The 23,188-nt window shown below is 37.7% G+C and overlaps 1 protein-coding gene across 1 annotated transcript; it reads left to right on the top strand.

The window, feature by feature from the left end:
- Positions 1-481: 481 nt before the first annotated feature.
- On the top strand, positions 482-22,859 carry LOC150083456 (uncharacterized). Its single transcript, XM_090377299.1, has 6 exons — positions 482-605; positions 6,485-6,537; positions 13,025-13,132; positions 19,202-19,234; positions 21,423-21,458; positions 22,750-22,859. Exons 1-6 carry the CDS (start codon positions 482-484, stop codon positions 22,819-22,821), a joined length of 426 nt encoding a protein of 141 aa, XP_090233425.1. The 3' UTR covers positions 22,822-22,859.
- Positions 22,860-23,188: the final 329 nt, after the last annotated feature.

The raw sequence follows: 23,188 nt of genomic DNA, 5'->3' as shown, positions 1-23,188 counted from the left end.
AGCCATAACACGCATTATCTTTTGTAGAAGATTTCTCTTAAAGTTTGAATAGCTGCATATGACTGCAGTTTGAATAGCTGCATATGACTGCATATGACTGCATATACGTATGCTGCACCAGCCAGAAAAAAAAAAAAAAAAAATCCGAACAAAACAATGACAAAAACAGAAATCAAATAAATAAATAATAATAACAATTAATAAAAATAACAAAATGAAATTAAAAATTAAACAAAAAGGAAACTTTTTGTTTAATTAACAAAAAACGTTTTGCTTAATTAACAAAAAACATTTTTGAAATCGAGATGATCACTTGTTCAATTCGTGTTGACCTTTAAAAAGCTGAAGGATACGATTTTTTATTGTTTCCGGTAATTCTTTACCCTCTTTCTGGAACGTTCGGCTGAACAAATAAATATCTGCTTTTATAAGCAGAAATTTCACATTCTGTGTGCTGATTTTACCTGGGATATCGGGCAAGATGGCAACTCTTCTATTTTGCTCATTTTTGATCTCTGCGTGTATCCTTGTTAGCGCTAATAATAGCGTTTATAACGTAACTGAGATGTTTGGGTTTTGTAAAAAAGCGCAGGAAATTTTTTGTGGTAAGTGTTCCGATGTATTCTATAAGCTGCTAGTTCTATTGCTCATTTTAGGTGTAATAAAGATGTGATAGTAAAAGATATCGTTATGGAAGCCATTATTTTTAAATTCACTTTTTAGGGTCCGTAGTCTAACGAAGGATACTTATAATGTCACTCGGTTGTCTGTATGTCACAGCATTGTATCTCTGGGACTACTCAACCTATTGATTTGAAATTTTGCATGGGTTTGTACATCATGTGGGCCAACATATGGGGGGAATGGTAAAAAAACAAAATTTTCATTTCTATTTTGAAGCGATTATGGATTATGCATAGTTATTCTACATTATGCATCTTGAGGCAATTAAGCATAGGTATTATGCATTTTTTTTAGAATGTATCTAACTTTCGAAACTCTTCAATGCTTTTATTGGGTATCACAATAAGCATGCTTTGCACATGCCAATCGATGGCGTGCATTTGCTTTTGTTATGAAAGCTTGTAGGCTGGAGCTCTTCCATGTGAATTCGGGTTATGTAGCTGACACAAGCGAGATCGCATTTATGGTTGTCTTTGGCCCTTCCCAGCTTTAAATTGTAAGGCTTCGGGGTCTGTTGGCGAGCTCAGGCAAACAGTCGCCTCGAGATGAATCTTATCAGCCAGAATATTACGACTATCTGGTCGTTTCTTGTAGTCTGCAGATTTCCATTACTTCAACACGTTGTCAGTTGTAGATGTTGTAGGTTTAAAGAGGATCAGTGACTTAGGCCACATTGTGTTGCACATATTATGTCTGCAAATTGGGTTATGTTCTGTGGTGAACATATTTACACCAGCCAGTGTGATATTCTCAAACTTCTGGAAGGGTAGCGTACATGTTTAAATATTAATTAAAGATATAATAAATAACGGTATATTGTTACGATAGATCCCTTCATCCCATTAGTTTAATGGTAATCAGTTTCAGCATTGATTTTTCGCTTGAAAACTCGGTTGTTTCATTCAAAGAACAGTAAATCAACTAGAGAATCCATACAATATATAGGCATATTATATACCGCGCAATGCGACTACGAAAACTAACCAATCATCTTCCGCTTTTCAGTAATGTCATACAAATCGACTACCATGAAGTGAAAAGCCAACTATTTTGATGGTCTTTCACCACTGACTTTTTGTTCAAGGTTATTTTATTGGTCAACTACGTTGATATGGTGTTGAAACCGTTCTTAGACCTGTCCTTTTGTCTTTCTTTCAACGGTAACATTATCTGGTTTTACAACAGGACAACTGGCATTTTCTGTGTCATGCCGGCTTCCTTTACTGACCTCCTAAATCCTTCTAATTCATTAAATCTTATTGAAGATGTTTAACAACAAAATGTCTGGAGACAACTTCGAACCGTATCTGAATAATTGATATTCCTGAACAGCAGTTCTGGAGGAACTCTCTGATTACCGTACGGATGTTCAGCACTGCGATTTTCTGGAGTTCTACGTAGGATTTCTCTAACTCATGGGTTCTTTCCCTCTGTTATGAATGGTCGCAGTGTCACTGAACGGTTTGGAGACATGAAGTTGTGGGGGGGGGATATAAAAGGGTTTTTTTCCCTTTAATTTGAATTTGAACCATACTGACATCACAATTCCACCCCACAAACGCAAATCTGACTGCAATTCACAGAAAATTCTAGATTCTAAGTGTGTAAAGCGGGTGTTAGCAGAACATTAAAGACACATTTATTTACAAAAAATTACGACCTTTAATGAACATTATAAACAGCATTTACATAAAAGAAACAAATAATTACATTCAAGCATACCAATTTCCATATATTTGAACCACACTGCAGTACAATACACTACCTCTCTCTCATCATCTATTCTCAATTTACATTTTATTAACATTAGTTTGTATCATTGTATCATACTTAATATGAATTCTCGATGATTACTCAATCATTCTTTTACATTACCAAGTTCTATCACTTACATCAGAAAAACTCATTTCAACTGTTATTTCTATATTTGTATATTTGTTTCTAGCCTTTAACACATCAAATGTATTAAAACTGCATTACCAAAATGTATTACCTCTTACCTCAATAATATTCACTATAGATCACCTATTCTACCTTAATTATTCTCTGGTTATCATCTTAGTCATCCCCTTTACCACCCTTACGTTATTTCAAAATCATTTACATTCGTAAAACATGATCTCAACCGTTTAAAGGACTATCATTCAATTCGTTACAGAGCTAGATTATGAGTCCTTGAGTTCGGGGTTTAATATAAAACAGGAACAGACTTATGTTCCAGAATGGCCGCTACTTCCAATTCCTTGCGTTCAGGCTTCCTTCGTGGCAGACAGGCTCCCTTCCATTTCTTGGGCACTCTGCTTTCTTTAGTGGCGGACAGGCTTTTTCTTAGCTCACATATCTGCACAACTGGCCACTTCTCAACGGGCCGGACCCTAGACCCAAGTGTAGGCTCTCTTTCTCTTCTTGGCTCACTCATCTACACAACTGGCCATTATCACTGCCTTCCGATGCCGGACCAGGCTTCTTTCTCTTCTTGGCTCACTTATCTGCACAACTTTCAACGCACATATTCCCACCCTTGCATACCTCAAAAAAACCATCATCAATTTCAGTCAGCAGTTACTCGCGTCCTCTACGAACTCTTCTTCTCTAGAAATTTCTTATTTTTTTCACACGGCAATATGACCTTTTCATGTTTGCCGGTCACCGCTAAAACACTCATTTATGTGTTCACACTTTCTCTGCCAAATATGGCCAACTTACCCAATATTCAGTCACCCTGACACCGTTTTCTTTTGACGCGAACACTTGACGTCCACTCATTTCCTGTTTACCTAATTGTGGCTTAGATAAAAAGAGATGCTTCGTAATCCCATTTCATGGTCCTATTGTTCATGCCCTCAGCAACCCTTTCACACCTGTTCTTAAATGGCACCCCTTCTCTAGTGCTGGCCGCTGTTTTCTCTCTTATATTACTCGAAATTACTTGTTTCCATTTAACCGCTATTTAGCATATACGTCTGTAACTTTTCCATCCCCAAATACAGAGTTTCTTCAAACCTTAACCCTATTTACATTAAAACTAAATATCCAACCTTAATACTTACTATGTTTAACTTAATACACGGGCATTAATGCTAATTCTCACTTTCTATTGTCCTTCCTGGATTTATTTTAGCAAAAAAGGTATTTCTATTATTTGTAAGATCTACATCTTACAGAGTCATGTTTTATATTATTATTAGGATTAGCAAATTTTTATTTCCTAATCCTAATCTTATTCACCTGACTGAGGGGAACGAGGCTCAGTTAATTAAGACTGAGTTAAATTTTCACGCTTTTCAATAAATTTCCAAGAAATTATTCCAGAGAAGATCAGTGCTACCTGAACTTTAGGAAAGAACAGTAGAAGGCTTATAGAGTATTGACATGAATTCTGTTAACAGTTTAGAATGCTGAAATTAACTGTGCAATTGACCTTGTAGTTAATGATCACATGTTCCTCTGTAAACAGGAAAATATTATTGGACAATCTCTGTTGTTACTTCTGACCATACTGCTATTTGTCTTCGTCTCGTGTTGACTTCGTAAAATTAGTGGCTCCTTGTGCCACGTTGATTTTCAAGCTTCTGGCTAGGTGCCGCTTGTTAATAAAAAATAAAAAAAATAAAAAAAAATGTAGGTGTTCTCTGTGAGACCTGTTGCTGCTAGGCTGTTATCTAGGTTCTTTGATACCATACCTGTTGTTGACACGATGATCGGGATGGTCGTTACTTGTTGCATATGCCACATCTCTTTAACCTTTCTTAGGTTCATGTTCTTCCTGATTTTTTCGTCATGGATCCTCTGGAGTTATTTACGGCTAGGCACCGTTATGTCAATCAGATAGGCAGCCTCTTCCTCCTTGTCGACAAGGGTTATGTCCAGCTTGTTGTGCAGGATTGTCTTGTTCGTTATTATGGCTCGGTCCCAGTACAGCTTGTGGGTTGGGGTCTCTAGTACTGTCTGGGGTTCGTTCATGTAATACGGTACACTTTCCTTGATCAACTAGTATTTCCTTGCTAGCTTCTAATGTATTATCCTGGGTACCTGGTCGTGTCTACGAGTGCACTCATTTTGGGTGATCACACTCCGGGCTCCTTCGTGATCTCTTTTTTTCTACAGTTTCTGGTGTTCTTTACCTGACAGCGACCATGAATCGTTCGGTCGAGGAAGGGCGTCCCGCTCGTGCGCCATGCATTGGAAGCCATTTCGATGCTCCACTTCATGCGTTGGCGTTTTCTTCCTTCCTGGATGGTCACTAGTGCAGTTGCACAGGAAGAAATTCCATTTGGTAGGGCTGATGAAAAAGGAGACGAATGCCCTAAATGTAGAGGACATACTAAAAAAGCTATGGAGTAAAATTTATTTGCAGGATTTACTAATATAAATTATAAATGACCACTTAACAAATCATCTTAATTAGTTGTTTTGGAAAACTTAACAATTAGTTAAAACTGACAACTATAAATTTTATGGTTAAAATATGGAAGGATTTATGTAAAGAGGAAGGAATCATCAAGACCCATATGAATTTTGAGTTCAAAAGATCCGCAGAATATAAAACAGACTCTTTTATCTTGTATAATTGAAATTTTTTTGAAGCTTAGAGCTAAGGTAAAAACATCTGGTATGCATTTTGAGGAATCACAACTTTTAATTAACCTTTACAATTTTTGAATAATCCTAAAATTAAAGCTCTTATAGTTGATAAAAACGAATACGTCAAAAACGATAAAAACGAATATAAAGAGAGGGGTACCTCAAATCACTCATGGAGGACCAGTAATGTTCAATATCTATATAAATGGCATATTTGAAGTAATTAAGAGATCTACAAAAATCTATGCAGATGATATAATTGCATTCAGTTTGAAAAAACTTAATAAATATGACGAAAACATAATCATGAATGTCTTTATGATCAGAATTTCCAGGATTGCGAATATCAAACTTCGGAAGAAGTTTCAAATCATTGTTATCTTGGGTTATGGATTGACCACGGTCTAAGTTGGACAATTCATGTACCAAATTTTACAAAAAATGTGATTTTATGTGTACTTTTTTACTACATTAAGAATAAGTTGAATCTTAGAACAAAAGTTACCTTATATAATGCATCAGTGGACTTCCAACTCAATTATTTAGTAAATGTATGGGCACGAGCAAATATAACTGAAATAAGAGTAATAAACAACTTAATTAACAGAGTTTTGCGACTTATAATGGGAAAAAAATATTTGGAATGAGTTGAATAAGAGACGGCAATTTTTGTTAAAATATAAAATCCTTTATCCAGTTCCAAAAATTAAGTTAAATTTTAATCTTGAAAAATCTGAACATTATTTTTGAAGAGCTGAATGCGCAAAGGAATTTTTCACATAATCTGAAGAACCGAAAGCAATTGTTTTTAATCAACTTATGGTTTTTCCTCACCCTAAATAGATTTTAAGAAAGGCATACGATGAATATAATAAACAATTATGTATAGAAAAAAATAACTTTATTACGCAATATAGCTTATAAAAACGTAGTACCGGAAATATTTTCTAATTAAACTTCAGAATTATTATACGATTTCAGAGAATATAGGCGTAGTGGTTAGAAATAAAAGTATTATGCTAAAAAGGGTTCGCGAGTCAAAAACGTTTGGCAACTGAAGATATGTGACTTCTTGAGGCAATGCAAATTTATAAAATTTTTCAGTAGGGTGCCCATAACATTGTTCCATAACAGACTATAATATGTCTATCACTTCGTCTTATTACATCCATCATAACTTTTCATTTTTATTATTATTATTATTTTTCCCTCCTAGATAAAGAAAGGTTGTTGAAGGTAACCGGATGTGCTCATTGGATCCCTGCATCCGTGAGTATTAAACTGTTGCTTTTGCGATTCTAATTAATTACTTTTGAATTATTATTTATGATTACAGTAGTACAGCGAGAAATTTGTTCCATACACTGGTGTGCAAAACGTAAGACGAACACTATTTCTAAAGGTTACAACCACAAACTCAAACGAAACAGTCTGTGGCGATTTACATAACTGTGGCCGTTCAGTAGAAAGCTGGTGCACATGCAAAAATTTGAATCGTGATGAGAGGGCTCACGTAAACAGATAAAAGCAGCAGCCAAGTGCAAATTACCGAATGGTGAGCATGATTGTTACAGACGTTCGATTGGTTTCATAGAGTGGTGCTACAGACAACGAAATGGCCAGTGGACAACATTTGGATGGCTTTACCCGGGGTCGAATAATTGGAAAGCTCGAAGAAGGTCGAAGTTCGAGGAGTGTGGCCGCAGAGTTCGGTATCGCCCATAGCATCGTCTCACGTGAGTGATCGCCCTTCAGAACGACTGTTCGAAGGACTAGTGGTGGTCTTTCAAGAAAAACAACGCCCAATAATGAAAACTATATACTCCTACAGGCCTAGAGGAACCTACACCAGACAGCGGGATCTATAGCAAACCAGCTGCATAGGAGTACAGGACGCAAGATATCACGGTTTACCAGGCGACTCCACAAAGGTGGACTGTTTGCCCGACTGTCAGTACGCTGTGCCCCTTTAACACCTGCCCATCAGAGACACCGTTTTCAGTGTGCATAGAACACAAGGACTGAACAGCTGTGCAATCGGGTAAGGTACTCTTTACTGACGACAGTAGATTCAGTCTCAGAAGCGATTCTGGACGTCAGCTAATTCGGCGAGAGGTCGGCACACGGTATCAGCCCGCAAACATCACTGAAAGAGATCGATATGGCGGTCGAAGTCTTCTCGTCTGGGGAGGCGTTATCTTGGATGGGCGTACACAACTCCAGATACTGGAAGGCGGTACTGTAACCGGTGCACGCTACTGTACTGAGGTAATGCTTCCCCATGTGCGTCTGTTCCGAGGTGCCATTGGCTCCGAGTTCGTGTTTATGGATAACGCCAAACTCAATCGCACTGCAGCTGTTGATATGCTTTTGGAAAGTGAGGACAGTGTTCGTTTCGATTGGCCTGCCCGTTCCATCGGTCTAAATCACATCGAACACATATGGGAAGCTCTGGGCAGACGGCTAGCTGCACGTCTACACCCACCAGAAAATGTTCACCAGTTGAAGATGGCGCTGACAGAGGAATGGACGATGTTATCGCAAGAACTTATCAATAGCATTGTTCTAAGTATGGACAGGCGGTGCAAACCCTGCATCGACATTAGGGGTGGCCATATCTCCTACTGACGACCACCTCTTCCCTTTGTTCCGTCTTTGTCAGTTATCTGCATCATGGCAGCCAGTGCTATGCTGAATTTTTGAATAAAGTCCCTCTGTACCATTTTGTTTCCGTTGTTGTTTCCTTCATCATTTCTGTACCTCACGAGGTTCCTTTGGCATGCTTTTCCCATATCCGGGCCATTCCTATGAGAAGCTGCAGTGAAAACCTGACTGATCCTTAAATTTTGCGCACCAGTGTATAATGGAATAAGTTATTTGAAATGTCTTAGTAACGAAGAAAAATAAAAATTTAGCGTTGATATTTCAATTAATAAAAGCGACGGAAAATATGAAGAAATTAATGAGAAAAGATCATTTTGGACCTGTGCAACAAAGACCTACAAATACGAGTATATCTTCAACCAAACCATGTGACCAATCATTTTGTAAGAATACTCTTACAAATAAAATTGAATTTTTTTTTATCTGAAATACATTCATGAAGGGCAGAGGAAAAATTGGGAATTATTGATGTTGAATATTAAGGCTTGAATATGGTAAATATCGAGGATTGAATATAGAAACTATGATGCAAGAAAATTCACCATCTCACAGACATCATCAACTGTTTTCAAATATTTTCTCATATACATAATTTACGTTGGTTAACTTCCTTTTTTATTGGTAATCTCTCACACACAATTAATAAATTTCAAGTATTTCTCGTGCTTCAAATTACAGGTATAATTTTACATCAGTTGTCTCTTACCTACTACAAATCGCCTATCAAATCAAATTCTGTTTTCTTCACCTCACATTAGTAGTACTTATTACAAATCTCTTGTTTCTACCAAATGAACTATCACGTCGATGACTCTTTTCACCTTACATCAGTAGTGCTTACTACAACCTCACCCACAATCATCTTTGTTAATTCTCTGCGCTGATACAGGGTAGGGTTCCCCTTTTCTCTCTCTCAAGGTTTCTCAACTTTCCTGCAAAAACCTTCGATCTCACAACGAACACTAATCCTTCAATATCAACTACAAGATTGGTTACATCAATCAACGCTGTTTTTAAGAGCTTTTTAGATACGTTTCAGTCTCAAGTATACGTCTCTTACTTCAGTTATCTTAAATCCATTGTATCTTGTCTTCTAGTTGAAGACAAGATACAATGAGGCCTGGGGCACTGTACTCACTGGGTCCAATGATCTTTTATATTTACACGAATGATCTGTACCAGCGCTGCTCCAATTCTCGAGTACTCTCTCTCTCTCTCTCTCTCTCTCTCTCTCTCTCTCTCTCTCTCTCTCTCTCTCTCTCTCTCTCTCTCTCTCTCTCTCTTCTCTTTGCTGATTATTAAAAAATCTTTGACCGCGTTACTGAGGGAAGGCATAGTGATGAGCTGCACACGTTTCTCTATAGGTTCCTTGTCCAGTGGAACGGATTGGGAGCTGCAGCAAAATGTTAAAGCATGTGGCTCTGTGAGCTTTTCAACAGATCTAAACTTGTCTCAATCCAACAAATAATTTTTTGACTATCACAAGGCTCATTGTCCTGCCAGCACACCTACAGTCTAGGTGCTGTCAAGCACACTCCCTCTTGACTCAGAGGTGACCATAATGGTCCTCAGCTACAGAATAAAGAGGCAAATTTCAACTGGCACTTTAGGCATTACAACTATCGTATTTTTATTACTTATATCTTAGTGTCCTAAGATAGAAATAAAGAGGATTCTTGGCATTCTTTACAACAATGGTGAACCAGATATGATGATACCACCAAAGGGCTTCCACTAGGAAGGTCCTCCCACATGTAACCCTAGTTGGCCTCAAGCCACTCCTGGTACGCACTTGGTTTATGCGTTACCTTTATAATCACAGGGCACGGCTCCTTTAATGCCAAACTGTACCAAATAGGACTGATCCAAGACCCTATATGCAACTGCGATGCCGATGAGTATTGGGCGCACATCCTTTATGATTCCCCCAATTACCACAGCCACGGAAGCATACCAGTGACAATCACAGGACCACTCAACTCATACCTGGTAGTGAGATTCTACTCTTTTGCGAAGAGCACAATTTTTACTTGGCTTTCCTCTGACTTCACCGAGAAGGTTTTTGTGATTAGGCTAAGAAACCTTACGAAAGCCTTACACTTATTGAGAGTGCTGTGTCAAATAAATATGAATAAGTGTGACTAAATGAGTGATGAAGAATGTCAGTGTTAAGCGTCTCAATATACGAGCACCCCCGGATATGTCTCAAAAAATATTAAACAATCTGTACCTACTGGGGGTTTCATCCAGGAAAAACAGGTAAATCGACCAGAGAACACACGCAATTTACAGACACAATTCACATGGGTATATGTAATAACTTACCGGGTAACCCTAATGTAATAGTTTGGTTTAGCTTTGGTGCCATGAGTATGTGACTTGGAGGACTGACAAATGCAGTATATACAGTACTGTTCTCTGATGAGTCACGTTTTAGCCTACAAAAAAATTCTAGATATTATCGAGGAATGCGGTACCGTTCCTCCAAAACCAGAGAAAGAGACACTTAATGTGGAGGTAGTGTTCTCGTGTGGGGCGGAATAATAATCAACAACCGCACCCTTCTTCATGTTTATGATAATAGTATCGAGAATAGATCGTTGAATCCTATGCGCGATGTTTTAGAGGTGCTGTTGATTCAGACTTTTTCTCTTCATGCTCCACAAGGCCCATAGAGTTCACGCGGTGAAGGAATATCTTGAAATTGCAGATTCCCAATGATTGCCGTGGCCAGCACGATCACAGGCTTAAATCAAATCGAACATGTGTTGAACGCCCTTAGGGCGTCACATTGCACGCCGACAACCAAATGCTGAGTTCGTGTGCTAAGAGGATATTATCCGGGTTATTCTTTACTGTTCTGTTGTACCCATCCACACTAAACAGCAATGATATTCTAATTACTGATCTGACAATCTTCAATCCAATCAAGACCTCTGATAATGCCCTAATACACACACACTACCACGTTAATAGCACCTTGTACCAATTAGCAGAATAACTCAGGTATTTTTACCTCAGCATAAATCTCTGAAAATATAATCCAAATGATCTGTTGCTTGAAAAATTCACCTACAGAGATTCATCCAATGCTTCCAAAATACTGTCATATTAGAGCCACCTGACTATTTTATATGCCCAAAGATTGCGTGTGTTCGCTGGTCGATTTGCTCTTTTGCTAGACGAAAATACTGAGTTTGAGGGGATAAAAGCTTGCTAACCGCATCAGAAACCGCCCAATTCAGCCACGGAGTGAAAAAAACAGACTGTAAAAGTTTCTCAAGTTATTGATGCGATTCAAATCAGGAGCCTTTTAAATCAAGTGTGGGAAAAGCGAGATTATTACCACTGTGGTACTCACACAGACCATCCGATGATTTGTCATTTAAGTGAACTTGTAACTCCATTCCTACCCAGGCTTCCGTCTTTCGCGACAGATTCTTATCTGCGCGTAAACACACAACATCTAGTTGTGTTAAATAACACAATAAACAGAGACCCCAAAGGTCAACCATAATGACAAACAAAACAAAATCAAAGAGATTAATTTTAACGGCCATTTAGGTCGTGACGGGGACGGGCCATAACACCCCTGAACAAGTTGCCGACCCTATCAGAGGAGGTAGATTACTGCTATCTAAGAGATACTCTTCTCTGAACACACTTTTAATGTGTATTTTTCTTTTACTCACAGAACTGTGGTCTCCAGCACTCCATACTTGCAGTGTTCACAATCAGCCCAGCCCGAAATTACTAAGCGGGGACATCAAGTCATGTCCAGTGAGGATACAACAAGCAAAGAGCACTAACCAGCAATATGAACAGAGCGTAGGAAAGCATATATCTCTTTTCCCTCCTCAGAATTAGTCCACTGGGTCCGCCCTATTGTTTAAATATGTCACTGATTCTCTTTCGTTCAATTGGTAAATTCAGGCAATTAGCAGCCCGCTCAACTGGGCACGACCGGACGTCCAAAATTTCTCTAGTAATCTCAGTTTGAGATCATATGTCAAAGCGGGCTTCGCCACCAGCAGGTCTCTGGGGAATCTTCCCCTCGTGTACACAAAGCACTTCTGTGGACTTTGTTCCTACAGCATAGAAGAGCTTGGTGATGCTTAAAAGAGCGAAGTGGTGTGCAGAGAAGAGAGCTACCCTAACAGGGCTATGAAAGACACGCCCTTCCCAACCATTGCCCGCGTAAATCATGATTGGGACAAAGATGTCACAGAGGAAGTGGAGAACCGTTCCCTTGATGCCCCAATCAACATGAATTACTCTCCAAAGTTTGGAATGCAGCTGTTTAACCTTCTCGTTTACGTAGTGAGCATGAGCTATAAAGTTCAATCTCTCATCTAGGCGAGCACCTCGGTACATTGTCAGCCTTAATCATCTCAAAGAGATGACCCCAGAAAGACAAATAGGTGGCCTCGCTACGTGGAAACGACCCTTCAGGAGAAAAATGATTGACTTCTACTGGAAGATCGTAAGCTTATGCAGGCTCGCCTAAGATGTCAGTTGGAATAGGAGAGCAGCTGCCCTATATTCAATGGCTGGAATCCTCCCCCACCACAAATAACGCGAAATCACTCTACCATAAGAAAGTGTGGGACATCTATCCACATCATATCCTACTAGAAACGCGTCTAGTACGATTGACCAGAACACAGGCCCCAGTGTCCCTTAGGGTAACCTCACTCAAGGCCACCCCTTTTGCATAACGTCCTGACAATGAATTCACTATTCTGAAAATAATTGTGGATCAGGAAAAACAGCTTAAAAGGTAAACCCTAACCCTGGTGGATACTCTCACACTATAGGGAAACCAATGATTCCATCGACGTCCACAAACAAGCCCAGGACGTATCGACAGGGACGTTTACGAGCGTGTGTAACAACAAATCAGTGGTATCCTCCAAAGAGAGAGCCCTTTTTAAAAGCGAACTGCATCCGATGACAGGGTAATTAAGTTGTTATTTTTATGGCTATGTGTCCTTATGTGTATGCTCATTTCATGTATGGGTAGAAGCTGAATGGCAGCTGCCATGCAGTTTTTTCTTAAAAATTACATTATCATTTTTTTTTTTCCTTTTAGCTTTCAACAGCTGCACAAGAATGTATGGAGAAACTTTGCACTGGTAAAGATTGCTCCCCATTAAAGCTAATGGATATACTTTGTTCCAGTCCAGAAAAAATAAAACAGGTATAATAATTAAGAAAGAATTTCTTTAAATATTTTTTTATTTACTGGCTTTTATCTGAACGTTTGAGGTAGTAGTCCCAGAAACAGTGTGTTTATTCCGATCATGCTGTAGGAATTACTCACTCACACAATGAAAAAAGAGTTTTATTCAATGAAATTTAATAAAATAAAACTTAAGTCACATTTTGTAATTTATCTCAATATGATAAATTGGGATATTTATCATCCACTGAAAATTCTCGCTTAGATAGCCTTTCATGAGTACTATGTATTGGTAAACAGGAAAAAAAACATTCAATTTTATTAATGACACCTAAAGATAAAATAAAATTGAACGCATTTGCCAATTCGTGGAGACTGACATATTTCTCAAGGGTGATCGAAAAGTTAATAATTGGTCAGTGGAAGGGAGGGATGATATGGTCCTCACATGGAGTACATGACTTTTCTCGATGCTCTATGGTGTTGCCTCAACTGGAATGCAGGACTTTTCTCGATGCCCTATGGTGTTGCTAAAGCTCCTGTCTTACAGGAGTATGTCAGAACCCCTGATAAGATTGTTTTAGATTGTTAATCTTTATAATTATTAAATATTACAATCACTTGCTAATTTACAGACAAAATAAATATATGGGTAGATGTAATCATTTACGGGTGACCCTAATATAATTTTTAAGGAGTTTAAAGTCATTTCATATCGGAAAGGTTTGAGCTACCTTGCATCCACAGTTCAGCCATAATGAAATAGCACTGCTTTTTAAGACTAGGGTTGAAATGGATCACTCGCTGTTCCTCTCTATGGATAATGGTATTCAACTTGAGATAGGCCTCGCCCAACCAGGAGTTTCGTGGTCAGAGGTATAGAAAATAGTAGCCTTTCAGCATACAGGACGACATGCTTTGTATGATGAAATACTTTGTGTTGAGTTACTATTTCTTTCGGTTGCTATTTCAATGATATATTAACTAAGTTGGATTGTTATTTCAATGATATATTGACTAAGTTTGGTTGTTATTTCAATGTTATTTTAATGCTATATTAAAAATTTTAAAGCATTAAAACGGAACTGTCAGTTTTATGACCAACCCTGAAGCCTATAAGCTAATCCAAGCTCTTCTGAAGAAGCGCTACTTGGCACTAGTAATTAACCACTTCTTTAAACTTGATATCAACTTAGAATTTCCACTTCGTTCCCTGTAATCCTTCTAAATGAAAGAATATAAAACACAAAAGTAGGTTCTTAGCAATTCTTCTTGAGGAACTCCATTTCTATCATTGTCCCAGTCTAAAGAATAACCATTTATCGAAACCTTCTGCCACGTCCTTTGGCCATCCTGCGATCTGTCTAAGGATTATATCCCCCTTCACCGATACAATGTGTCCACTTCATACAGTAAAATCCATTTTTCCGGGACAGAGTCAAATGCTTTACTGAAGAAGACCAAATAAGCATTGTCATAATTACTTCCTACGTCTAATTCATGAATGACTTTTTCATGACAGCTAACCAGATTAGATAAACAATATTTCCCATTAAAAAAGTGGAAAAAACTATGCACTGTTATCAGTAAAAATGAAGAAAGCTCTGTTTCCTCCATTTTTATCCATCGCTTGTTTTTGGTTATTATTTTTTGTTTAACTTCTGGCTGGTATGCAGTTGCTTCGCTGTTAGAAGCATTCATGGATTACCCATAAGTTGGTGCTTCTCCTATCCAAAGGAACCTCCTCTGAGTCCAATGATGTTCGCATAATTAATCTTAATAGTTCTGTGCGAATTCTGGCTTCACTATCAAGATTTCTGGGTGAATGCCACCAATTATCGGGAGATTTTATTGGGCGCCCATGTTGTTACAAAGCAGACGACGCCACACCAGGCAGATGTAAACTTTATTTTTTAATTTCCGGAAAGGTTTATGGATTTGTTTTAAAATTCTGCGTGTTAGATACTTATATTGCATCCCTTCTTATTGTGTGCATTTCATCTCTTCTTATTGTGTACATTTTGTTTAGGTTTAGTAAGGAAGCAAATATTTGCAAATGTGGTTTTTTACACCTTTCATTTAAAAAATACTTCAACAGAAAATTATAAAGAAAAGTCCCGATATAAATATATATATGCTGATTTTTTACTAATTATATTTACTGCTTTAATAAATTATAATTACATACCGGTTCCCACAATAGCGGTATGTAATTTTCAGGTCGTCCGCATAGACTAGGATGTTATTGGAGGTAGGGAGGAAAGGAACAAGGTCTACGGAGAATAGTGTTACAGAGAGCACTCCTCTTTGGGGATTCCTCTATTTAGTGTGTAACTGACGGTAAAATTTTCATGCTTTACTATTATGAGCCCTCTGTAAGTAATTCTCACAGTAGTGTGAGTAAGTTTCCTTTAATGCGACAGTGAGATTCCAGGAAGTGGAGGAGGAGATGAATTGCTCCTCAGGGCAGCTTTGATCCTGCAACTTGTCTCTAAGAAGTTAGTTATAGTTGACTTGTTTTCGATGACTGAGTGAAGATAGGATGGACGATGACCAAAACATTGATTTTATATTTATTTTATTAAGGATTTCTCAAAAAATTTAAAAAGTTCCATCCTATTTAAATAGATCTGTAGTCTTCCCAAGTTTTAGGTCTACTGGGTTTTGGTATTGAATTTTTGTGGTATATTTTCCAGGCTTTAGGGAGAGTGGCTGTTTCAACGATTCTGTTGAAAATGTGGAATTTGTCTGGTGGACTTGTTTAGTAGGCTCCTGATGACCGTTGCTATTTATCGGCTAGAGATGGATAAATTCTGCGAAGGGGAGGGGGGTCCGATTGACTATTGGTTTAAGAGATTGGCTTGAGCAAGGTGATATATAACTATAATCTCTAAAGGCTCTTCTTTTCTAGTCATTCTACGTGCTTATTCGGTTTTATTCAAAATTCTAGTATTATTGTTTAGATTGTGATATAATTATTCAAATTATAATAATTATTGTAAATATAATTCAGTCCACCGTATGAATTAAATGTAAATATTGTATATAAATACGGATATTATTACACGTTTATTGTATTTGTCCCTTTTTATTTTTATTGTATTTGTCTCAAAAATACACGGTATAACTTCAGGAATGAGCTCCTCATACGTAGACAATAAAAATATTTTATATCAACGTAGTTCCAGTAATGCTTGGTTCCCGAGTTATTAACTGGAATGTTTTATCTCCCGCAGGTGATTTCCTTCATCACAAGGTACTGACAGAATCTGGTGGTTTTCCATTCCGACCATGAACTCAAATCAGGAGCAAGCGGATATGCACTTTATGTTATGGCAGACATCAATGCTTGGAGGATCGTCGTTTATACCACCAAAGGTTCCCAGAACGAAGATGTCCAGACAGGAAACCGTTTGAAGGTATCCATCGCCGCCTTGTGAACATGGGACCTTTACACCTCGTGCTGCCGACAGAAGACGACCAAGATCTACGACTCCTGAAGTAAAGGAGGAGATTTTGGATGTTGTGCATGCCACTTGTGGAATCAGCACACGCAGAATAGCAATGCAACTGGCTGTTCAACGTTCGACTATTTGGAGAGTGTTGCGAGAACACCAACTGTGTCCTTACCATCTGCAACGGGTACAGGCCTTGTCACCAGCAGATTACCCTGCGCGAGTAATGTTCTGCCAATGGTTCTTGCAGCAGTGTGGTACAACTCCTCACTTTCCTGCCTTAGTGATATTCACAGATGAAGCACAGTTCACACAAGACGGAATCCAGAACTTTCACAATCAGCTTGTATGGGCTGAGGAAAACCCACATGCATTTTTTCCATCACATCATCAGCTGCGGTTCGGCCTTAACATCTGGACGGGTGTTTCTGGTGATAAGTTATTTGGGCCCCATGTACTTCCAAACAAATTCACAGGGAAGGCATGCAGAAACTTTCTGGGAAACAACATGCCTGGTTTCTTGGACGACACGCTACTGATCATTCATCAACAAGCACACTTCATGTACCATGGCGCTCCCGCCCATTTCAGCCACCTAGCCCGCAATTAGCTGAATCGACGGTTTGCTCGTCATGGATAGGTAGAGGTGGACCTACTGCCTGGCCTCCACGCTCACTGATTTAAACCCACTAGATTTCTTCTTTTGGGGCCATTTAAAGTCATTGGTGTATTTGACTCAGGTAGCTGATGTGGAAACTCTCCGCAATTGAATTGTGGCAGGTTGTGAGACAATACGAAACATGCCAGGAATTTGGCATCGTCTTTGCCAGTCCATGAGACGTCGATGTGAGGCCTGTATTCAGGCAGAAGGTGAACATGAACAATTACTATAAGGTGATGTGAACAGTTAAGGGTCATAGTGAGACCTTCAAAACTCGGAAACCAAGCATTTCCGGAACTATGTTGATATAAAATATTTTTATTGTCTACATATGAGGAACTCATTCCTGAAGTTATGCCGTGTATTTTTGAGACACCTTTTACATATATATATATATATATATATTTTTTTACATATATATATATATATATATATTTTTTTTTTTTAATTTATTTATAAATAATCTTTGGGTAGTAATAAATTTTATTGATTGAAATTAGCGCATATGGACCTCCGTCCTAGTGACAACTTTTAGGGAAGTGCCTAATATATCCAAGGTGTGATCTGCCCAATATTTTAAAACCTCCCAAGTCATGTGGAAGCGTTCTTTTGAGTTGTTAGGATTCTATTTTCTTTTGCAATTTCTCGTAGATTATCTTTCAATGGGGTCGTAATATTATTGTCTCATTAATGTTATTTAACTAAAACTGGTGTGAAAAATATTTCATTGGCCCTTTTTGATGGTAGCCTTTATTTCAATTTATGAATACGATTGCGGATAATCCATTTTCATATTAATAATACAAACGGCACTGCAATGGCGTTGTACAAGCCTACAGGTTACAATAAAACATTTTATTGAGATTCGAACCAATGAAAAACGTTTTATTGAATCCAGAAAGGTCGCGATTTCTATTTCATTGCAGACTTTTCTGGATTCCATGTCAAATCCACTCCTCAACAAGTTTCAATCATATTTCTTATTTTACATGGTCATTATCGAAAACAACCATGTGATAAAAGAAGCTGACCCAGTGGAATAGTTTTCTCTTTCAGAAACTCCAGGTTTTCGTCAAGGAAAACTAAACCTAACTGTGACCTACCGCTCATGGTAGGTGAAACCCACCGTTCATGGGATCTTCCATTAGCAAAATGCAAGATACGACTAGGCGGACGTGATCACAAATGTTTCCTTCCAAAATCCTCTAGTTTTCCCCATTCTTATGACTTGAACATCACGTTTCACGAAGTCGAACATGAACCAATTTTGATCAGAAAGAACTGAAGGTCAGTTTCCTTGATTTTGTAGATTTTCTCAGGCTCATCCAGATAGATTTTTAATTACTACATAATTCCATTATAAATCTTATAAATAGTAGTCCAGCTGGTAGATGTGGAGCTAAAAAAAATTGAAAATAAAAATAAATAACGGGGACCCGAAAACTTTTGTAATTAGTTTAATATCCTTCCATCCGTTAATTTATTTATTCGGGTTTCATAAAACTAATCTTGCATTCAATTCCTAATGTCGACTTGCTGCCACCAAAGAAGAGCAAAGCGTAGCTGATGCACATCAAACCACACAAAACTAAACCCACCAACAAAAACAGACTATAAATTAACTATCTTTTAGTATGGATAATATCGCGTTATAAACTTAAATCTTTTATACTATGTATTAACCGGATAAATTCGATGTGAGTGTCGGGTGAAGAAATTTCCTCTAAAAAGGTATGAGAAGTTATCTTATACTTATACTTAAACAAAACAGAACTAATGTATAATGTTTATGGACAAACTTCTTTGAGGAAAAAATACTCTTCATTTTGTTCTCGATTATGATGACTATTTGTTAATAATTTCAAATAAGGTGTGCAACTGAACTCTTTCCTACCATTGCGATATCTATTTATATACTTAGGAAGTATACGCTTAGTTTCTCACTGTATTTTATTTCTCTTTTCATTTCAGTTGTGCGAATGTTTTTCGTGTAGTCCAGTGTTGGTAAGTTACCCATTATATTTGTAATTTGTTCATATTTCCTGAAACAGGCACTATAATACAAAAAATTCTCTGTACTCATTCCAGCAACTCTACATCATCCTTCGTAAAATGTGGCCTCCAGACCTGTATGCGTTACTCAAGGTATGGTCTGGCCATCGCCTTACACAACAGAATAATCACTTCCCTACCCCTGCAAGGGATTTTACTCCACTACGTTTAGTGGAGTAAAATCCACTTGGTATCTTATATTGCGATTAGTGCCAGCTAGCAATATGTATCACGTTGCTTCCATTTATGAACATTAAGTCTCAGGTTTCGCTTCTTAGGCTATTTGCCTAATTTTTCCAGAACTTGTTCCCATAGCATACCCTGATAGTATTCGGGGCATGCTATTGCAAACTCCGATTATAGTCATTGAATGCCATACTCGCCATCGTTTCCTCGATGAAACAGTAAGAATAATTGGAAACAATAAGAAGCCCAACATGGAAACCATTAATAACTCCCCTAATAACTTTAGTATAATAGTATAAAAAGATCAGTGTACATTAATAATTACCCTTTCATTCCTGCCACTTAGCGATCATTTTATTCTTAGCAATAACTTGCCCATTATGCCACACTGCTCCTAATTCTAAAGCAGAATTTAGTGTCCAACAGCATCAAAAGTTTTACTGAAATCTAATTTTACAATGCCAAAATCGAAACTAACCGAAGCACTGAAAACATCAGACTAACCGTTTAATCGCAGCTTTAAACTCTGTTTAAAGAGTTTTTATCTCCCACTTCCCTCCAACAGCAATTCTTTCGCCGCTTCACCTAACGCTGCCTAGGGTTTGCTGCTCATTATATGTAATGAAAGGCTTACCAGGCTTTTAAGTGTTGAAACTTTAGACTCTAAGCAGAACAATACCACGTTGATGACGTCCAAATGTGAAAAGCAGTAGCGTGGAAATTAACAGGAATTCCATGTTATAATTTTTAATAAATTTTATTTTCTGAATTCGCATCAATTGTGCAGTGTGTGTGTGTGATCCTGTGTAATATTCTTACTCTACATGTATTTCTGTGATACTGAAAAGGACACCAATAATGGTTAATATCGGTTTTCTTAATCCAAAAATTCCTGAGAACATTTTTTTATCCCATTTGTTCTTAGGACCCCGTTGAACCATTTATGGTCTGCTTCACAACGCCAGATGGAAGTTTGTTCCAACAATCAACACTCTGCCTGAAAGGAAATTTGCGCACTTCTTTCCTACAACCATCCTTCCATAATTAAAATTTTTCCCCATCATGCGTGTGTTTTATTAGCAAGAGTAAGGATGTTGTTTTCAGTTTGGCTTACTCAATTTTATTCCGAATGCATTTCTAATCAGGATCCTTGAATTTTACTTTCTAATAGCCCCCGGCCTTGAGACTGACCAACTCAAGATAAAAGGTAAAGTGCAGCCATTATCTACCCACTGCAGGATGGAAGCCTCTTCAACAATTCATGCTGAGGGAAATGGACCATCATCTGCCACCCTCGTCCAGTGCGGGTTGGCAGATCGAGCGTATTCAGCAGTCAGGGGCTTGAACCCGGTCTACTCAAAGAACCTGTACTACTGCACTCCCGCTCCTGACCACTCGGCTACGGATACTAAGGAGGAAATCGGCGACTACCGATAGCTGGTCTCGAACCCCCACACTCCACTCAGTACAGCCTTGTGTTCTTGCTAGGCTACCGGGGCCCTGGCTTACTCAATAAATTTACAGACTTAAACACTTCTGTCGGGTTTCCGCGTGCCTACTTTCCAGGGTCATAATTTCAGATTCTTGGTAAGAATACCTTATCGTTCCCCTCACTAAGGTCTTTGCTCTTCTCTGCATCAACATAACTAGAGCATTTGTAAAATTGGGCTATTAAACCTAACTATGGGGTTTGTGAGCGGTGCATCGCATAGAGTAATTATTACGTGTGGTCCTAGTAATTTAATTACAGTATATATATGTAACTTTATACAGTTATATGTACTGTAAACGTATATCTACAATATACAGACAGTTTATTTTTCTTGTATTAAAATTAATTTAATTCTAATAATATTAAACAATTCTTATACATTGCCTTGTGATGTAGTCAGAAAAAATATTTTGATTTTCAAATATTTATTCTCATTCGTGTGTTTCTTTATTTCACTTAAAGGATGCCGAGGCTTACTCAATGATGAGGAATGGCTCAGTAAGTATACATTTCATTACTTGGTTTGCTTTTTTCATTATGTTTCAGTAAGATTTTTTTCTGAAGTGGAAATATATTTGAGTTAAATGTGGGGATGGAAGAGTTTCCCTATTGCATTTCTAATTTTTATTCATGGAAAACGAAGACAACGAAAATGACTTTCGGTTACTGGCTGTTTCTTATTCACCAGAATAGAATTCATTGTTCAGATTTAGGGAAAATGTCGTTGTATCAAACCATCGAGAAGTGCTCCTCTTTCATAAAATGGTTTGAACACATGATGAAGATGTGTGAGCAGCAGGAGCAGGAGATTATCAGTATACATCAAGTAGCGCCACAACAGTTCTATTACAATTAAAAGCTCGTTGATAAAATCCACGATTCAAGAAGTGCTGTTAAAACATGTTACAGTAGTGCAAGAACAATTGGCACTTTGCTAACATCTGATCATTGGAAGGGTACCTAGGATGCTTTCACATCTCTGCCTTATATGTAGATGAATAACTTGTGAAGTTGGATCATGCTGTGGACAAAAGAAAAGATGAATTTTCGTGAAGTTGGGACATTCTGTAGACAAATAAGCAGATGAATTTTTAGCTCGATGGCAAAGTGCTCTGAATCCTGCACAGTAAGATTTTACCACTAATTTCTTTTACATTTCAACTTTCTCCTTTAAGGATTTTCGATCTCGTGGTTCTCCAAAAAGTATTTTGTAGAGTGCACGTAATTTCCAGCGCACCACAGTTTCATTTTTAACCTTCAAGCAAGATGTCACCTTGAGCAGAACTTTTGAAGTATCCAGAACGCCTTCCCATATTCTACAAGTTTGCATCACACATTCCGATAACCGTATTAACCTCAAATTTCTAATTCCTCATCCTCTTTCTCACAGGTGTAACACGTATGTTTCGTATTCCCTTTAGATTTGAAGTTTGAGACAGAGAGAAAACGAGTGTCACTAACCGTGAAGCGAAATGGAATTTTATCTATTAATACATAAAATGACTCCAAGTAGTGTTACAAGTTTAAGTGTATTGTATAATTTAATTATTTTCTTTGCTGACGGAGCCTAAATTCTACTCTCCTGTTGTTGAAGTTTTCCAAATCGGTATGGAAGAAAATTCCATCATCAGCAAAATTACCATTTCGTAACTCGTTTATGTGTTAGCAAGAATCAAAGATAATCTTTCAGTATTAATATAGAAATTCAATGTCTCGGCCGACATGAACTCAGATAGCATTAACTATTTTCATAGCAGAGACAGTTAATGCATAATTGTATTTTTTATAGATCTGCATCGATAAAGCATTGAATTCAACGGATTCGGAAGAAGATTCGAACGAGATTGATCTGGTACAATGAGTTATCCAAGTTATCCAATGGACCATTACCAAAGCTGGAAAAAATTTAAAAAATTATGTAGTTCTTCCTATTGCACTTTACACCTATTTCTGTTAATGTATTCCTATTAAAATTTTGTCTTACCAACATAAAAAATTAAATTATATTTCATGTATAAATTATCTGATCAGGGTCATTCAATTTTACACCTACTGCAAAGACTGTTTATTTATTACCACAAAAGCCCCTAATATTTCTTTGTGTCACGCTAGGTACAGTGCCAAAATGTTTGCAACAATCTCAGTACGAATTTTAGTCACAATGGCGTATTATAATGCGATGGTGTTTCTTCATTAATGATTCTTAAGTGGTTCTTGGCACATGAAGC

Source organism: Mastigoproctus giganteus, chromosome 7 (assembly GCF_048544385.1).
Source record: "Mastigoproctus giganteus isolate SK-2022 chromosome 7, ASM4854438v1, whole genome shotgun sequence".
NCBI classification, from domain to species: Eukaryota; Metazoa; Arthropoda; class Arachnida; order Uropygi; family Thelyphonidae; genus Mastigoproctus; species Mastigoproctus giganteus.
This window is presented reverse-complemented; position numbering and strand designations above follow the sequence as displayed.